We start from the raw sequence: 14,563 nt of genomic DNA on the forward strand, positions 1-14,563 counted from the left end.
GGATTTGAACGTTTAAAAAATAAAAATTCTCAAGATTTGGGCACCCCCCCCCCCCCCCCCCCCCCACCTCTTGCCGCAGGCTGGATCCGCCCCATAATATATCTTCTTCTTCTTCTTCTTCTTCTTCTTCTTCTTCTTCTTCTTCTTCTTCAAGATAATCTGCCTCCTTCAATACTGAAGATTCTTGCAGATGCCGTATACTCGGCCTGGTTGGGGTATGCAGGTGGACCATTACACCGGGGTTTCCCCGTGCAATGGGTGCAAGGGTGCAAGGGTGGTGACTCTCCTGTACACGGGGCCTCCATTTAACGTCCTATCCGAGGGACATGGTAGGACTGTCTGAATCATGTTGTTTTTTTGTAAGCCGTGCCTTATTGTCTATTGACTTTGGATGGCACAGGGCAAAATATATAGCAGACCAGCGCTGCAGTGAGAAACCTAAGCAAGCAATCAAAACCTGGCAACTAGTGTATGCAATTTATAGTTAAATATTGGCATCTTACATTAACCCTCATTATTAACTTTCTTAATTACTTCATAAGTGAAAATCATTATTTATACAGGTATAGGCCTACATCTATTTGCAATATCATACCCATTTGTTGTTATGTTCTCTAGTTTAAACAAAAAATAATGCAGAAATGACTTAGAAAATGCCATCCTAGGTACCTAAACTCTCGCAATATGTATATGTATTACATGTATATGTAGGTCTACATGCACAGGCGTGGATCCAGGGGGGGGGGGGGGGCGTCGTTAATTTAACCCTTTTTAACAAATACTTAAAACCCCCTAAAAATATTAGTGTTTCTTTCTTTCCACCCCCCCCCCCCCTGCTTATTAACCGGCTGGATGATTCGCTGCTAAATATTGCCTCACAACTTGGACCCCCCAAAAAAAAGTTTGAAGAGTGAACAAATCGTAACCAAATAACAATAACGATAATGATAACCAAAGACGATAATAACAATAATAATTTTAATAATTATAATGATAGTAGTGAGAATTTTTTTTTTTCAGTAAATAGTAACAAAATAAAAATCATGAAATAATATAAATCTGAAAGCCGACTAGTGGATTCTTTATTCACATCGCTAAATGATTTGTATATTGGCCATACATAGAGCGCTGCGTTAACGAATGTTAGTCGATAATTTCAATTTCGGCATATGTTTAGCTTCGCAACGCATACCGATGGTGTGTAGACTAACCCCTACCTGCTCATCGTAAGTAAATATATCTTGATTATTATGATATGCAGTGATCAATTGTATGATAAATTAAACATATAGATTGTTGAAATTTAGATTATGTGTATGGGTAGTCAATCAGTAGATTTTAAAACTCTTAATTAGGAATTAGGTGAGCCGCTCCCTGGCTGAGCTGAGCAGAGCCAGAGGCGGCCAGGAAAAGGTAGGCGACCGCGACCCCAACCGTGGCGGGGTCTGGCAGCGCCGGTGAATGGGCGTCGAGCAGTGCGCGGACAGCCGGAATTACACGTAACGATAATATATCTATGATTTCTGTTGTTACCACTAAAACGTTGCTGATATGTTGACATTTGTGTGTGAGAATGAGGATCGTCTGCATAAACAAGGAAACACGGACAAAATAAGTTGTTTTTTCTTTGGTGCTCTTCGGGTAAATCGGGTTTCACTTTCAGGTTCCCGATCCGCGCGCCGGCAATGGGAAAAATGGAATCCGCATAATAAAATGCCCCCAGTTCACTGTCTATGTATTAACGGTCGTCCGTTTTCCCGACTCCCGAGGATATATCGCTCTTAACGGAATTCGCTTCCGCATCATCAACGCGCGGATCGGAAATTGGAATCGTTATTTTTTTCCGGACGCATCTGTCCGCGTTTACGAAGACAATCCTTATTCTCAGACCAGTGCCCCTACTGATGTATATCGTCAAAATAGAAACATTTTTTACAGTTGGTGTGTACGCAAATCTATGTGCATACAAAGACAAATTCTGGAAGTTTTGTCTTGCGTCTGTTTTTGATATTCGACATGGGTCTGTTTCATCCCCCCCCCCCCCCCCCCCTACGTTGCATCATGGTTGCATGGCCTTATTTAATCAAAGTCATCCAAGAATTAGTTTCTGAAAATTTCTATTTTGTTGAGTAAATTGGCCATTGCTTACAATTTATCAGGATCGTAATATCCCAGTCACTAAATCTTTTTGAAAAATCACTTTCTAAACAATTACACATGAACATGTAGATCTATTTACATGTAGGCCTAGATCTATACAATTTTAACTAAAAGTGTCTTTTTTTTGCTTTTTTTAATATAAGATATTCAACTCGTACCTCGTTTTCCAAATTTTGAAACAAATTTCTCAATAATTTAATTGGAGAGAAAAGTTTTGAACTTGCCGTTGTCATGCTTGTAGATTCCTTCTTTATCAAGTTTACTTGAGACTCGATCTAGAGATTTGACTTCCATTTCTCTAGGTCTGCATAATGTTGGATCTAAATAAACAGTGCTGTCAAAAATGCACTAGATTTACATGCAATTTATGTGATCAACATGTATGTTGCATGGAGTGGGCAAATTTTGTCCTATTCAGTTCCAAAACCACTGTCATTTCTGTTGCCCCTCTGTGATTTTGTTTTTCCTCCATGTGTTCTTTGAGTTGGCTTTTGCAGTAACTTCAAAGGGATTTTTAAAAAGAAGAAGGAAATGCTAGTTGTGTTAGTTGTTGGCTTCATCTTGAGCCTAAATTTGTATCTATAAGTTCATTTTAGCTGATTAGTTTTATTTGTTTATATTTTTTTATTATGCAGAGAACATGATGGTGAGGAAGTTCCTAAAACCAGTCATTCAAGATGGAGACTTTTACTGATGATGAAAATGGCCAAGGTGGAGACTTTCAGAGTGGAGAAAAACTTGTTTTTGACATCAACGATTTAGATGAAACCCCAAATGATACATCAAGCAAAGCAAGTGAGGACGATCCTGGCTTATTGAAGGAAGAAGAAGAAGATGCTGATGAGAATAAAGAAGAGGAGAAGACTTTGAAACTTCCTGAGAGCGATGGCGATGTAGATGCATCTGTACAGATTGTTACATCCCTCGTAGAAGACATTGATGTCAATAGTGAGTACATGTACAATAATTGGTACACCGGTAGTGGAAAGTCAGAAGATGGAAGGAGTGACGAGGATGCAAGGAGCAACACAGTGACGTTGGAGGAAGATGGACAGACACTGGTTTCTGATCAGGCACCAAGCGAGCATAAAGGTTCAAGGAAAAATTCTACACAGGAAGAGTTGGAATTGGAGGAAAAGGAGGAGATGGCTGAAAAAGAGGATAATGTCGATGGAACTGATATCCCTGTTAGAGTGGACACTGTAAATGAAATTGAACATGTAGAAGAGTCTTTGGAAATAAGTTCTCCACCTGATGGCCGCAGTGACATTGCGTCCCGTGATAGATCAGATAATTCTAGCGTACGCCTTGTTGATGGCTTGCTCAAGAGTGCCAATGCAGATGTTGGTGATCACAAGTATAAAAAAGCAGTTTTAAAGTATGAGGAGGCACTGGCTATGGCCACCGAGGTGAACGACAAGTTCCTGATCCAGTCTTGTGCGTGTAATCTTGGTGCTGTTCTGGTGATCCTCGGGCAAGCTGAGAGAGCTGTGGAGATCCTCCACCAACAGCTTGAGAATGATCTTGAAAGGACAAATGGCATGGACACAAATGCCCTAGCTGATATCTACTACAATCTAGGATTGGCGTACGATGCCAAGGGAGACTCTGGGAGAGCAATAAAATGCTTTAAGTGGGCTGTCGTTGAGTTCGACAAATGGAAGAACGACAAGGGTAGGGCGGATGCGTACAATCAAATGGCTGAGCTGGAAGCCAAGCAAGGTAACTTGGACAAAGCCAGAAAGAATTACAGCAAGGCAGCAGAGTTTTACGCTCAAGTTGGGAATGGACTTATGAAGGCCAGGATGCTTGTGAAGGAAGCTCGGATGCTCAATTCTCTTGTTGATACTGAAAACTTTCACAGAGTTGTAGCAATCTGTGAGAAAGCAAGTGCAGAGGTACTCAAGCAGAACACTTCTAAAGGTAAGTTTAACAAGTCTATTTATAGTGAATTAATTTTTTAATTTAAGTGATGGCTCTCTATGAGCCTTCATAACTGCATTACTGAGAAAGTTTTTTTTTTTTAATTCAATGCAAATTTAAATACTTGAGAAAATTTGCAAAACATGATTTTTTATCTTTCTATTTCCTTTAGGGTATTGAGCAATATCAACATAAAATTCTGCTTAAAATGATTAAAGTTCTTCAGAATGAGCATTTTAATTTTACAAAATTTAATGATACCGGCCGTACATACAATGTAAGACCAACAAATTTGTAGCAGGGTGTTATTCTGAGGAGGATTATTACAATTTTGTTTGTTTGATTTTCATAAGGAATCCCACTTAAAATTTGTCATTGTTAAATGTTCACATACATACATGGCTACATGTATAAACATTATGATGTAGAAGACATCTGTGCAAAGACCAATTGAAAATTTGCAACTCAGTAAAATATAGTAAATCACTTTTCAGAATACCACTCAGGTTGGCTTTTAATGTAAGGCAAAATATTTTCAAAGTGAAAAATGTCAAGTTTTTATTGCTCTGATTTAAAGGTAACACAATCACCAAGGAGGCCAAACTCTTCCACGACATGGCCGTGCTCTGCAAGAAGCTCGGAAACACAGACGAGGCCCTGAGATGGCTGGAGGAGGCCTGGAAGAGATGCAGGGGTACATCAGGCACCCATCCCAGCAGAGAGGACGTTCGTCTGCAGGCAGCGGTGGCTCAGAGTCTGGCCAGGATGTACCTTCACTCCTATGATCTGATCAGTGCTGTAGAGATCTACCAAGAAGCAGCATCCTTGCATGGTATTAACATATATTAAATTTGTTTGTTAAGTTTTTATAAGAAAATTCACCCTATTACTTTACAAATTTGAATAAGAATTAAAGAAGTCATTAAGACATTGAACGGAGAATAGTCAATCAATTACAAATGTTTATAGGTACATCTTTGGATATGAATTGTATTTCCCAGAGTAAGATAATTTTTCTCGCCCTATCATGTACATACACGTATACAAATATATTGTTACAAGTAATTGACATCAAAGGAGGAATGTTTCTGGTAAGTAGCCCCACTATGATTTGTTTTTTCAAATCAGAAGTTTAACAAAAGTTGACTGTTTTATTTCTTGTTCCTTCCTGTCTATTATCAGGTTTGTTAGAGAACTATGCAGAGCGAGGTTGGTGCTTCTATCATATGGGTGAAGCCTACAGACAGCTGTGTGATTACTCTAGTGCTGAGCGGAGCTACCATGTAGCACATCAAACACTCACTGATGCAGGTAAATAGTGTCTAGTAAACTCTTTTAACTCTTGCTCCTGTAATTTGTTTGTTTACAGTGTCTCCTTAGGTCAAGATTAATTCAAAGTTCCTAAATTAAATCTTGATCTTCGGAGTGGTTGCTACAACCGGCCATGTCAGACACCTTGGCCAGGGTTGCAAGATAGGACTCTTGTAGCGTGCTCCTGAAATGAAGGAAATCATTTGTCAGCAGGCTAAAAACCATTTAAGAAGGAAAGGAGTATGATGTGAAATAAGTCAACAGTTAAGTTGACAACATGAATGAGATGATCAGAAAATATGTGCTATGCAAGAAGGTTTCATAAGATGAGGCCAGTAAGAAAGGACTTCAGAAAATATTCCTTTTTTAACACACAAAGTGTTGATTATTTTGCATTTCCAAAACTGTTTGAACCATTTGTATGAGATTTATGCACAATGAAATTTTTTATCTGCCATTTATATGTAGATATTTAAGGCAGTCAGCAAGGGGCTTATGATTTATTTTCATTGTATACATTCAGGATATCTTTAACAACATTTCACCAAAAGTTAGCGGAGAGAGTAAGTTTACTCTGGAAATTGTCATTTTCTAATCATTTTGCTTTCTGTGTGATGTAGACCACCTACATGTATGGAAGATATTTGATTGACTGACTGAGAGACAACATTTCCAGTAAATCACCCTTTCAATACTGTCCCTTAAATTTGTAAATCATTTTGCTTTACTTTACCAGGTGACACTGACCATCTATGGAAGATATCTGATGCATTGGGCGATCTGAACGTCTCCAGGAACCACCCAGATATCGCTACCATGTACTACAGGGAAGCCCTGGCTAAAGACGCACCCATTCGCAGCAGGACCAAGTCTTCCACTGAAAAGATTATCAAGAAGCTCACCAAGGCCCTGGAGAGTCAGAAGAGCAATCGGCTCAGCTCGTACGAGACGCGGCAGAAACGAGTGCCGATCGTTGTAGGCTATGACCCGGTAAGTTATACTATGTATGATTCTTTTGAAGGATCTGCATGTGTTACAACATTTAGAAGAATCTAGTTGTACACTGTACGTGTCAATCTTCATCCATGTTCTTAGTAATTTTACATGGGCAGTTGATGTTTGTTATGTCATTTTCCATCATATTAATTCAGTGCTTAGAACTGAGTATGATGCATAAGTGTGATCCTTTTTGTTATTATTTTCATGTTTTGTTTACAGCATTTTGACCAGTTTTACATGACAGTGATTTAGATAATTTACATTTCGATTCATTTTTAAAATTAATTTAAATTCATATACATGTATGAACTCATTATATGATATGGACTTGAGAGAGGAGATGCCCTTTCATGTTAAGTTTATATTGGGGTTAGCTGTTTAAGGTGTTATTGGATTTGCTGTGGTTCATATTGATACTTGGGTTTGTAAAAGTCATTTAACCAAGGTGTTTATTTTCATATCCTAAGAGATTTTCATAGATGCAAAAACAGGAATTCTATCAGCATAACATCACAGTTTATCTTAACTTTGCCACTATTGCTTCACAAAATATGCTCTAAAGCATTTCATTTTTGCCTTTGTTGAATAAAATTGTTAAGAATAATTATCTCTTGAATTCAAACTGAAAACTGAGCAAAGGATAGTAAACATGAAAAGGACAAGGATCAAATTTACATGGATATAAGTTTGTCTGATTTCCATTTGATAAGGATATACCCTAATTAATGGAGTGTTAATCATTCCAGAGATTTTGTTTGATTTTTCCATCTATTATCTGCATGCTTAAAAAAGTTTTAGTAAAACCTTTGCTAGCTTGCAAGCCCCAGCTTGTTCTCAATATCGATCAGCAGAGCAAAAAAACAGGGTATCATTAAACTCTGCAGGGTGAATTAATCACTTGATCATTTAATAATTGATTAATATTAATTTGACAATTTGCATTTGCTTTTTGATTTCTTGCCACCATACAGCAAGGGCTTTCCATCAATCACACATCAGAAACCATTCTTGATGGCGGCGCGTACTCATCCCCACAGGTTACCCATAATTCCCTCATTTGTGTGATGTCATCTCCACATTTCAACGACTAACCTTCTCTCTTGAGTCTTTTAAAGTCTTGTATAATGGTCACTTTATAAACTAACCCTAACAATCTTCTTGGAGTTTCACAGCAACTGTTGGCGTAGAGTTTTTCACCTATTGGTGCTTTCAAGACACATCTAATGATCTCATATCTCTCTCGACTTTTATAGATCTTTACTAATTGCATGGGAGCTCACAGCTATTGACACAAACATTGTTTTGTGCAATATGTATAGTCCTACTTTTCATGAAAAGATTATAAGATTACGATAACACACTCTTTTTTTTCAATGTATATATCACCTCTAATTTTCAAACGATACATGTATGTTTCATATCAAATTTTCATATACTTTCAATTTCCCTTCCTAATTTTACCTTTGTGATGCCATTTGGGAAACTACATAGATTACTAATACTTTCTTGTCGTGTGAGATATTAACCAGAGATAGCTCAATGGCAATCACAAGCATTAAAATCCTCTGCAGACTTGATGAAAGCAATGCCTTATCATGATTCATTTTACGACGACATATTTGCTATAGGTTTTTATTTATTTCACTGGAAGTTTTCAATTATATTTGTAAATGTCATCGTTGATCAAAATACCCTGATGATTATATGCATAATTGCTCAATTGATATGCAGAATGTTAATTTATTGTAATACTCATGATATACATGTATCTCCAAACTCTTTTACCATAAGTAAATTTATTGCTAATATATATATATATATATATATGTTTTGACTGCCTTGTCAACGAGTGCAGATTATATGTGCATATACAAGATGCATAGACTATCTTTCACATTATTTCAGTTTAATTTGTTTATGTATCCACTGTAACTGTGATACAGTTTGATTACAAAAAGCTCTTGAGGTAAAAATACCATGTATCTACATGTAAATATTATCTTTAAGCCTCTCTGCACTAGTTTGGCAAGGAGCGATTAGACCCCCCTCCCTGCATGGTCACTGACAGATGGTTATCTCGTCAAATCAGCTCTCAATTGACATTAAAAAAAGGGGATCATGGGGGACCAACTGTCACCGCTTAGGCATTGTTTGCTATATAGAGGGCGCAATTAGCTATATGTAGTGCAGTGGGGCTTTAATACCATGTGGTACTATAGATCGTCTAATTTGAATCTAACAAACCAATGCATTGATTTGTTTTATAGTCGGTATTCAAGGGAGTGAGGGATAGATACCCACCTGTTACATCGACCCCTAATGGTGCTTCAGCTGCTGTGTCAAAGGTCACCCCGAGGATGAGGTCACCGTAAGTATTATGTGTTTCTGTGTGGTTGATATGTACTATATCTGAGTTTGGTTGCATTCAGTTGCTCCATGCAGTGTTGATAAATTCGCGATAATATGCAATTCGCTTAATTCACGAAAATAAAACCCTCGTGAAAAATAATAGCTTAAATAGGGTCTACTCTATTTTTCACCATAACACCGGTTTATGTGTTCATAGACACTTAGGTATTATTTCCTTTGAATTGAGGCAAGTCAAAAGTACATTTAAGTGCAGGCTATCAATTTAAAAATTCATTAATCCGAGCCATGTCATGTCAACAGATTTATCCAAATTAGAGTTGAGTCACCAATATCAAGTCAACTAACAGATTTGTAATTGATTGGCAAAGAAATACTAGAAACTGCCATCAAATGGGTTAAAACCTTTCGATTTCTAAATCAGTCTCATTAAGAAATTTGGGTTATTGAAAGTCTGTGTATATTGTGAAGCCACCCTAGTCTGGGAACAGACATAGAAAGGAAAAAAGACAGAAATGTTAGATCGCATTTGTTACATGCTATAAGTAGCTTTGTGCTCTGGATGCGATCCATGAGCAAATTTCGGAGAATGCAGTACAAGATTGGAAATGAGGCAGACAATTATTTACAATTATTCAATATATGGACACTATGGATCTGTATGGTGTACATGTACATGCTGTTCAAAGCCTGATTCATTCACCATGTGTATACATTTCTTGTCATGCTTATAAGAAATTCACACAAGGTGAAATTCAAGAGGAAGAATAAAATCAAGTGGTAAGAAAAGTTGTGTTAAGTCTTGTAGTTGTGCTTGTGATGCAGAAATCTGATTGCTCTTAGTATTGCGGTTTGTCTAAAGTGGTTTGAGTTTTATTGTACAATGGTTTGAAAGAAAACATGTGCAGTACTTTGCTTTTATAACATGGGACATGATGATTTAGATAAGGCCTACAAAAAAAAAGATGTTGTATTGCCCTTTAGGTGCCAAAACATGGGTCGGTCTGTAATCTTTTTCTTTTTAAAAAACTTTTTCTTCTTCTTTCTTCTCCCGCTTTGGGCTGACATTACTCAGTTTTGAATCCATTAATATTTGTTTTCTCTAAAAAACGGTTTAAATTTGTTATATTTTTTAAAGCTGACCATAGATTTCAAGATTTTGGGGTCTGTCGCAAAGGGCAATACAACATCTTTTTTTTTTTTAAAGGCCTTAGTGGGATACTAGGATATAATCTCTACTCTCCTTTTGGTTCTGAATTTGTGAATGTGTCGAAACTGATTGTGAATTTTCATTCCCTTTTGGCTTTGAGCTTGGGTCACCTTCAAAAAGATCCTAGCTGTTAACACCTCTCATCATCGGTTGTGGGTTCACTCATTACTTTTTGCTCCTTGTCATATATGTCTCTCTCTCTTTGTATCTTCGCTCCTTTTATGCCTCCGCTACAAAGTAGTCCGTATGTCCCGTTCTCGTGATCACGTTATCTCAAGAACCTATTGATGTATTCCCACCAAACTTTGGCCATGTATCATGTATCTTACAAAGCCAATGAAATGAGTAAGTTTTAGGGCCATGAGGTCAAATATCAAAGGGTCATACATATATGAAAAATAGCTTGTAATCACGATATTCTGAAAACCTGCTAATGGATTATAATCAGACTTGAATTTTTAAAATTGCATCTGTTTTGGTATGTGAAATCGCTTTATGGTGGAGGTATCATTTTTGACTGTGTGTAGTCGAAGATCCATCTATTTATTATATTTCTGTTTGTGTACTTCTTCTATCCTTTCCCTCTATTTGACAAAATGACTGTCAATCTCTCATCTTGTGTTCCTTCTCTATTTCTCCTTTTCTCACCTCTTCCTTTATCTCTCATTCTTTCACATCTCACTCTAATTAATTCAGTCACGGATTCACTTCATCAAATTTCCATCCCTCTCTCTCTCTCTCTCTCTCTGTCAGGTCAAGGAAGAAGAAAGGCAAAAGGAAGGATCAGTCCCTCCTCCCAGTTACCAGAGGGGTTGCAGGTTATAATAGCGGGTCAGACCTGTCTCTAGTCAACGGCAGTGTGGCCTCCCTTGTCAGGGAAGCATACATAATTAAAATGGAGAGCACAGGAAGATCAAGGTATGGTCACATCTATATCTGTATAATATACATTATATATCGAGGGTTCAGTGACACAAAGACGTAACCCAGTATTTTGCCAAAATGAGTATTTGATATCAATATGTTCAGAAAAATGTGGGCTTTCCAGGAAACACAAAGACTTACCTCCACCCTACACCCCATTGAAGTCAATGGCTAGTGAAACATAGACGGCCCAAGTGCTCAGTGACACATAAACCACTTTTTCTCAAAATGGCGTTATGTGTTTGTGTCACTGACCCCTCTATATATTTGTTGTTATATTTCAATTTTCTAGACGCAAGGGCAAGCAATCTGTTGCTCCAGATCATTCAAGTAGCGAGGAGGAGGATGACGAGGAAGAGAAGAGTGACGGCAGCGAGAGTGAAGAAGAGGAGGAGAAAGAGAACCAGAGCAGCGATTCTGGCTTTAAGAACATGTGGCAGAGGGCCAAGGATCTTGTGTCAAGACTTCAGTCGGATTCTGGGGATTCTGAGCTCAGCAGCAGCTCGGAGGAGGAAGACGAAGGGATACAGTCCAAGGAATCAGTCAAGTACCGGTAACATTTTATTTATTTATTTTATTTATTTTATTAAAACATCTTTTAACAGGATAACATTGATCAGCTCGCAGGCTGTTTTACATAATGGTCCTGCATAAAGAAGGAAGATGCAAATTCAAGAACTGACAATAAGAGTAGTTACAAAAATACTAGCAGTTTTATACAAATGGTAAAAAACAAAACAATACAAATATGGTAGGAAAAATGAAATTAGGGAAAAACTAAAAGACAGGGAAAAAAGATACGCATAAGTACCGGTATATGTATATGTAATGTAAAGTCTTTATTTGGAGAAGCTTGCTTAGAAGTTATTTATGTAATTTGAGTGTAGTGCCATATGAAGGTACCATTCATTTGATTTCATTGTTGTTCTGCAGTAAATTGTCTTAAATTTCAACGTGTGTGCGAATAAGAGCACCTGTCTGTAAGTATAAAACTGTAGAGCAAGCAATCCTGTCTTATCAGAACAGCAGCAACATGGGTGGATCTCCTAGACTCCTACAAACCAAAACGTGGAGAAAAGATTCTGTGTAATTATGAGCTTGTCATGTTCCCCAGAAAGTTGAGATTTCAAAGTAAAACAGCTGCCTTGAAGAAAAACTAGCTTCTAGTTTTGAGAATGTTATGGTATGGATGTTTAATTACATTTTCCTATTTTGAAAGATTGGACAACATGTACATGGATCCAAGTCGACTTGGAGACAGCCATCTGTATGCAACTATCAACAGGAAAGGTTAGTTGAAATTGTATTCAATCATAATTTTATCACCATTCTATCCATCCAAATTTGCAGAAAAGGCACATGGTGAGAAAGTCCCTAATTAATAATGGCCATTTTGTTCCTAAGTAATTTTCCAGCTGATTGACTGACTTTGCTAGATTTTGTCATACTGTGCAATGGTGACATAATTATTTGCTCATTAAAGGTACCATACATGTATATCCCATTTGCATGCCAACAAAATGAAAAAGTTAAATCCCAACTGCATTTGAAAGATGATATTAATTTAGAATTTCCCTGAAAAAGAGGGGCTTGAAAATGTCTTTAAGTGGGAAAATAACGACTATTAGTTGTTGAATCGACTTAATAGCTATAGAGCCAGTAAGTAATAGTCTGATTTTCAGACCATTGTACCGAACGGTTGTACGTTTTATGCTGCGCAAAGATTCAATCAGTTTAATTTTGGACATTACAAGAAGTGGGTTATTGATGTAGACAAATGCTCATGTACCCTTTCCAGCTCATTTTATGGATGTTATTACCAAAGAAGAAAAAAGCCAGTCAGTCACTCAATAATGTCTGACAATGAAGTCTAGCAGGTAAACAGGTTTCCTTTCATAATTTGAATATTGGGACACTGCTAACATTTAAATTTGACAGATAGGACATACATGACATATGCATAATTCCTGCAAAGTTCTACAGAATTTGATATTGCCTGCAAAAGGGATATAGTATCTTTAAGGCAAAAGCTTTTCAACATGTTTTAAACGGTTGGTTGTGTTTGTCACTGAGATAGAAGCAGTGAATGCCTGCAGGTACATGAAAAATAAAAAAGAATTGTTTATTGCTTTTAAACTCATGTACGAAACGTGTGGTTAAAAAAAATTTATTTGTGTCTACAAAACATGGTCATCAGATCTAGCAAAAGCTTCTCAAGCTTTACGGGTTTTCACCAAATGCTTGTGTTTACATGAATGTGTATATTAGAACAATACTGATGTTATTTGATGTTGTGTATGTGCTCTATATTGTGGAGACACCACCAATATCCTCAATGTGCTTCACCCTTTCATACCAGGAGCGACTCAAAAGTCCAGCAACGAAGAGCCTATCTATGAGACCCTTCCTAATGGGACCACCAAGACCGGGTTTGGTGCTAGCATGCCCACCAGGAATCCCCCACCCCCAGCGGTCCCAATCAAGACCCACCCCTCCCTCAACAAGAAGAAGAAGAAGAAGAAGAAAGTCGACATCAACAGACCATCGACGTCGTACGATGAGGATGACGATGATTCGTTCACCTCGGTGACGGAGGATGAGCTGGAGGATTTGGGTGATACAACAAATTTTGAGCGCAAATCCAACTATCCTACCGTAGCTAGGATGACCAGAGGTGGATTGTGAGTAATTTTTTAGTACTGGGGGGCGTTTCACAAAACTTGTCATCAGTGACAAATGACGGTTTTTGTTATAAGCTACTGAAATCCTTGCTTCTGATTGGTTATCAGCAGATTTGTCACTGATTTTTGTCATTTGTCATTGAATTTTTTTTTGTGAAACAGGTCCCAGTTTTTTCTCTAAGGGTACTCCCTACTTCTGCAAGTTTTTCATTTCCTAGCCGCTTGACCCATAGTGCCAAAATATTGACGCATCTGGGGATGCTCAAAGGCTGGGGTCTTTTTATTGATATAAGTATTGATTAAACTAAGTATATGGGAAATTTTTAACTATCTTAGAATTCTCTTGCTTGTAAATTGTAATGAGAGTGGATCAAATGCCATGAAGCTGTAGCAAAAGTAGCTGCAGTGGACACACATGTACATGTATTCAGTGAACCAACCAAATTAGGAATGTATAATCAACAATTTATGGTCTTTTACAGAGACCAACAGCAACATTTAGTTCTGTATGTTCTCTTTCTTTAATAGCAAACATGTAGATACAGAATATCACTTTCCCCTTTCTTTTATAGATATGTGATCCATCTATCTCATTTATGCAGGTTGAAAATAGCTTTGAATATTAACATTTTCAATTACTTTTCTGTTTACAGGGAAGCAGGATTATGGGAGATTCAAAAGCTTGAACAGGAACGCGAGGGGATCCGATTATCCAACGCATCTTCACTCAAAGCTCCTGAACCTAGGAAGCCATCATCAAAGGTCTGTAGCATCATGTAAACGTGGGAGTATACCATTAGAATGAGCTCAAGTCGACTTGATCTTGGCCAATATTCAATTCAATGCCTGAATAATGTCTGTATTTAACTTTAATACCATTTAGCTTAGCTAAAAAAAAAAAAGCTCGAGACTTGTTCAGATCACATCTAAGTATTTGATTATAAGTAAAGCAGACTGTAAGCCAGAATTTTTACCGATGACCATTGTG

The 14,563-nt window shown here is 37.5% G+C and overlaps 1 protein-coding gene across 3 annotated transcripts; it reads left to right on the forward strand.

Annotated features, from left to right (window-relative positions):
• Nucleotides 1–1,166: 1,166 nt before the first annotated feature.
• Nucleotides 1,167–14,563, forward strand: LOC115918396. 3 transcript variants are annotated; one of them, XM_030976529.1, is made up of 12 exons: nt 1,167–1,226; nt 2,796–4,083; nt 4,661–4,915; nt 5,266–5,394; nt 6,131–6,384; nt 7,365–7,430; nt 8,661–8,761; nt 10,724–10,888; nt 11,187–11,447; nt 12,114–12,184; nt 13,254–13,575; nt 14,229–14,563. In XM_030976529.1, the coding sequence occupies exons 2-12, from the start codon at nt 2,838–2,840 to the stop codon at nt 14,353–14,355; spliced, it is 2,997 nt and encodes a 998-aa protein (XP_030832389.1). In that variant the 5' UTR covers nt 1,167–1,226; nt 2,796–2,837; the 3' UTR covers nt 14,356–14,563. The 3 variants fall into 3 exon arrangements, with proteins under 3 accessions (XP_030832389.1, XP_030832390.1, XP_030832391.1); XM_030976530.1 differs by having other exon boundaries at nt 11,187–11,441; XM_030976531.1 differs by lacking the exon at nt 7,365–7,430.

The sequence above is a fragment of the Strongylocentrotus purpuratus genome, unplaced genomic scaffold, assembly GCF_000002235.5.
Source record: "Strongylocentrotus purpuratus isolate Spur 01 unplaced genomic scaffold, Spur_5.0 spur5_scaffold_9, whole genome shotgun sequence".
In the NCBI taxonomy this organism is placed as follows: Eukaryota; Metazoa; Echinodermata; class Echinoidea; order Camarodonta; family Strongylocentrotidae; genus Strongylocentrotus; species Strongylocentrotus purpuratus.

Excerpts from the sequence above, each read along its gene's own strand:
- LOC115918396 (XM_030976529.1), top strand. The coding sequence starts at position 2,838 with ATGGAGACTTTTACTGATGATGAAAATGGCCAAGGTGGAGACTTTCAG. Across the intron at positions 5,395-6,130 it reads TCAAACACTCACTGATGCAG|GTGACACTGACCATCTATGG; the intron begins GTAAATAGTGTC and ends TTACTTTACCAG. Across the intron at positions 11,448-12,113 it reads AAGGAATCAGTCAAGTACCG|ATTGGACAACATGTACATGG; the intron begins GTAACATTTTAT and ends CTATTTTGAAAG.